Raw genomic sequence first — 4,565 nt, 5'->3', positions numbered from 1 at the left:
TAAAGATCTAACCGACGAGGAGTTGAACTGTTATTCAAGAGGGAAATGGCATAACCAATCTACCACACTTGAGACTTCTACGCAGAACGTTGTGTGCCCCCCCTTGCGCCTGCCTTCCTGCTTTCTCCTTCAGCCCAGACCTATGACTCGAGAGAGAGAGAGAGAGAGAGAGAGAGAGAGAGAGAGAGAGAGAGAGAGAGAGAGAGAGAGAGAGAGAGAGAGGTCGGTAAGACCGTTGCCCATTGTTGCTTGAGAAAGAGAGAGCAAGAACGCTGAGAGAGAGAGCGCCACCTGGTGTTCTTACGATGCGCACATGCGTAGTGTAATGCCCTGGTTCCGATGAAAAAGTGCTGCAAGCCCACCAACACGTCCGCACACCCCTGTACAGTTTCACCGTCTTCCTCACCGCCGCTATCGGAACATCACTGCTCCGTAGTTACCGTTCGGCACCGATAGCCTACCGTTTGCAATGGAGGCTTACATCTCAACCACAAAAAATTCCTAATTTGGTGGACGTTGACTCCCGCCATCTTCAATCGGAGCCTTTGGGCGGTTCAAGCTGTGCATGTGCGTGAACCTGCGGTCGATGCAGGCCAGGAGATCGTCCCCCTTCCATCGACTGCCTAGGCGCATGTGCGCAGGCTATCTTCGCGAGAGACCGAGAAAGAGAAACTATTGGAATCCGTTGGACCCATTAAAAAAAAAACTATTCGCGGAATCTGACCCATTAAAAAAAACTGCAACATTGTATCGACTGGAACAAACAACGGCAAGTCCTTGCCGCCTCAATTGGTAATTCTTCTCATGGTAGTGCTACCGTCTCTTCGAGGATTGTCGCAAATATACAATAAGATTTCATTACACCCTCCCATCACTCACACAAATTATTGAGCAAACAATTTAGGTCAGGCTCTCACTTTCAAAAGCAAACCTAAGACAGAACTTTCTCATTATTCCCCTTGTTGGTTATGGCATGGCTCTTGAGACTCATTGCACGTTCCAATTATGAACGAGGCATCGACTTTCTCCATCTTCAAGGGTTTATCTATTTTCAACGCCATATCCAATAGAAACAAGGAGATGTGTGATACTAGAGCATTGTGGGATGTTTGCTCACTACCCCATTTTCATGATCCTCAAGTTCTCTAAGCAAGAGCACGATTTGCCCTCGTCTTTACTCAAGTCACTCCAATGAACCCTACATCAATTTCTCCTACCACACAAGGTTGGTCTTTTCCATATCAAAGGGGGAAAATACCTCAACACTAGATAATATTGAAAGAGGGCAATAATTCACCACCTATATCTCCATTGTTAGCAAGAGGGGATTTCATATACACCTTCCTTGCCACGTGACGACGTGCATTTTTTAAGGACATATATGGATATTTTGCATCCTAATTTGTCTTTGTTCATGTCTCATTGGAGTCCAACCAAATATGTTGCTTGAAACATCTACATGCATATGTTGAAGATTTTGTTGCGATGTTAGACTGGACATGTACTACTCTTGAATGACCAATCATTGATAGCATCATCAATAGCACACCTTGGCAAATACGCATATCTTTGAAAGTGGTACTACAAATGGATTACACGGACTTGATCTACCAAGCAAAGTGATGGCCCATTTATTCATCCAACTCACTCAATAATGGTTAACACTAAACCGCTATACTAGTTTCCTCTTATGTTGTATTTTTTCTTTTATACATTGTACACTTCTTATCTTTAATTAGCGAAGAAGAAGGAGAAGAAGCTTTTGCATCCATCTATGTGTGGGCACACGCTTGTGAAATTGTCGTCCAAATATGTTGCATGATATCTTTTGCTAGTGTTTACTTTTGAAATCTAAGTCCAAACTGTGGGATGAGAAGCACTTTGAATTTTCTTTAGAAATAGATATATGAAGGAGTCTTAAAGACACTAAATATTTAATCGCTAGAAATAACTCTTATCACCATGTTTGAACCATTGATAAAAGAAGGCCGCATGTTTTTCATGGGATGTTAAGCATTATATATATTTAAGAAGGAAGCACGCAAAATATCAACCAAAACCTAAAGCAATAACCATATGGAGCTACTTCATCAAGCAATCCTCAGTGATACGATCATTCTTAAACAGTGTAGACCTTTTACATTGAAGCAAAGACAACGACTGTCAATCACGATACAAAGAAAATTTCTTACGAAGGCATATATATATATATATATATATATATATATATATATATATATATATATATATATATATATGCTAGTACAACAATAATGGTGGACCCAAGGATATCGCCCGAAGATTGAAATATCTTTTGAATTTTGAGTTTCTCATACATTGGGACTGGTTGCATTGTATGATTCTGGGTTCAAAAGTTATCAATAAAACTTCAAAACGTGGAAATGAGTCAATTGACTACAAGACACTTAAGTGGTTCCTACAACACATAGATTTAAATGCACCTCTTGGTGTTACAAGAAAAAAACCCCAGCTTTAAGCTTGCCAAGCTTCCTAATGATTACGTTTCGGCAAGACTCAGCACTTATTATGCCATTGTACATATCCATTGAACCTACCAAAATGGGACATTAGTATTTTCTCTTTCTTGCTTAGGATGTTTCCAATGACTGAGTGTGAATAAAGTCTCTTACCTCATCCAAGAGAGGGATGACATTGGGAGAGTCCGGCTTGAGGATGTGAAACACATGGGTTTCTTCCTCAGCAATTGAAAGCTTAGCTTCCTTTCCTGCCTGCACAAGGCTCTTATGGTATACGATCCCTCCCTGCTTGATTGCATCAAGACCTGCCACAAATACACAAACCCGTGGAAGCGGCGCCGCTGCCAGTGGAGGAGACTTGGGGCTAAGAGGATCCACAAGAGGGTGATCTTTGGTGACATTGATGTATTTGAGGACCTTGGCCTCCCTGCTACCTGCTGGGGGACGCGATTCCTCCTCCTTGCGGCCGCATGTGAAAAAGGGATGGAAGAGGAGCATGCCTTCCACAACCACATTCTTCAACCCTTGTCCTCTTGCTCAGATTTCCAAGATCCATGCCCAATAGCCTGCATAGTCACATAATGCACTATGGTCCCCCCTGCACTGTCTCCACCCAAGAAGCACCTTGACAAATCCGCATGATTTGCTAACCATGGCTCGCTCGACAACTCCCCACCGAGCTCAGCCTGCTTGTCTAGCCAGAGGAGGGCTTCAAAGCAGTCTTCATACGCAGCTGGAAGTGGGTGCTCGGGAGCGAGGCGGTAATCGACGGAGATGACGAGGGCATTGATGTGGGCGGCTAGGCGGCAGAGGTAGGCGTGTTGGGGGCGAAGGCATGTGGAGAAATGCATGAAGGCGCCGCCATGGAAGTAGAGGAGGATGGGAAGCTTGGAGGAAGGGGGGGAGGGGGGGAGGAAGAGGCGAAGCCAGGTGCCATGGCTGGAGTTGAGGGTTAGGTCTTTGGAGGCGACCTGGTCGGGGTGGGAGGGGTAAGGCCAAGCGCTTATTTGCTCAGCCGGAGTCCATGGCCTTCTAAGTATGGTGCCATTAGCGTACACGGTGAGGTTGTACTCCTGGCAGTCTATCTCCTCATCAGCCGTAGAAGCCATTTCTGAGAAAGTCGCTCCCTCCCTCTCTCGACTCTCGCACTCACTCGTCTCTGAAATATGTAACACGCATGCACAACGACATCACCTTCTTTTGGTTTTGGGCCTTTGGGCAAGAGCTGACAACACTTCAAGGGCGTTTGGTAAGGAAGAGGTAGGGTAGGTAGGCCTCAACACTAAAAGGCACGGAGCTTTTAATGAAGATTGAGCGGTGGGATCAATGGCAAGTGAACTAGGATGCGGAGATCAAGGCGCACGATTTTTGGTTTGGCCACATGTCAACGTGGCTTAGCAGTTAGTGCATTGGGTTCTCACGGTGGTGACGAGGGTCGTAGTCTCTGTGCCTGCGATCGGCATCCATTTTTTTTCGCCATCCATTCACCTTGAGATTCCCCCTTTGGACCCCCACCGCGGATCCCATCTCTTTCCATCCGTGCCCTTTAGTGTTGAGGGTAGGCTAGCACTCAATCTTTTCAGGGGTTCAATGTACATAGTACATACCACTCCTCACCACACATTTTCCTAACTAGTGAAGAAAGGACACAAGTCAACTTTGTAAGATATTTGTGACAAAATTTGAAGGATTTACCCAATTTTGACACTAAAGATGTGAACTATATTGAGTTTTTTTTCAATTCAAGCCTCAAACCTAGCTGAGCTTTTAGAATTTGATCGATGAAAATACCACAAAGGTTGGTGTTCTACGAACTGGTCACGCTTACGGGAGCTTATTTCACTGTGCATAGCTGGGATTATTGATTGTTTTTCTTTTTATGTTTTTTTTTTCAAATGGTTGGAGGTGTTTTTTTTTTTTTAATTTTGTTTTTTTTTTGGGGGGAGGGGGGGGGGGGGGAGGGAGACCTTTCTACGAAGGTGTTCGACGTGCAAGGCTACTTTCTTTGGGACATTCTTGGCATTTTCACACATTCTTTCTTTGGGACATTCTTGTCATTTTCACATA

General features: G+C 44.4%; 2 protein-coding genes across 2 annotated transcripts; both read right to left on the bottom strand.

Annotated features, from left to right (window-relative positions):
• Positions 1 to 2,291: 2,291 nt before the first annotated feature.
• LOC147416481 (2-hydroxyisoflavanone dehydratase-like) lies at positions 2,292 to 3,704 on the bottom strand. Its single transcript, XM_086508323.1, has 2 exons — positions 2,652 to 3,704; positions 2,292 to 2,572 (listed from the first exon to the last, which is right to left on the bottom strand). The coding sequence occupies exons 1-2, from the start codon at positions 2,994 to 2,996 to the stop codon at positions 2,546 to 2,548; spliced, it is 372 nt and encodes a 123-aa protein (XP_086364449.1). The 5' UTR covers positions 2,997 to 3,704; the 3' UTR covers positions 2,292 to 2,545.
• Positions 3,017 to 3,607, bottom strand: LOC147416482 (putative carboxylesterase 8). The gene has a single exon (XM_086508322.1). It carries the CDS (start codon positions 3,605 to 3,607, stop codon positions 3,017 to 3,019), a length of 591 nt encoding a protein of 196 aa, XP_086364448.1.
• Positions 3,705 to 4,565: the final 861 nt, after the last annotated feature.

Source organism: Adiantum capillus-veneris, unplaced genomic scaffold, assembly GCF_014529385.1.
Source record: "Adiantum capillus-veneris isolate H3 unplaced genomic scaffold, ASM1452938v2 Hic_scaffold_931, whole genome shotgun sequence".
In the NCBI taxonomy this organism is placed as follows: Eukaryota; Viridiplantae; Streptophyta; class Polypodiopsida; order Polypodiales; family Pteridaceae; genus Adiantum; species Adiantum capillus-veneris.
This window is presented reverse-complemented; position numbering and strand designations above follow the sequence as displayed.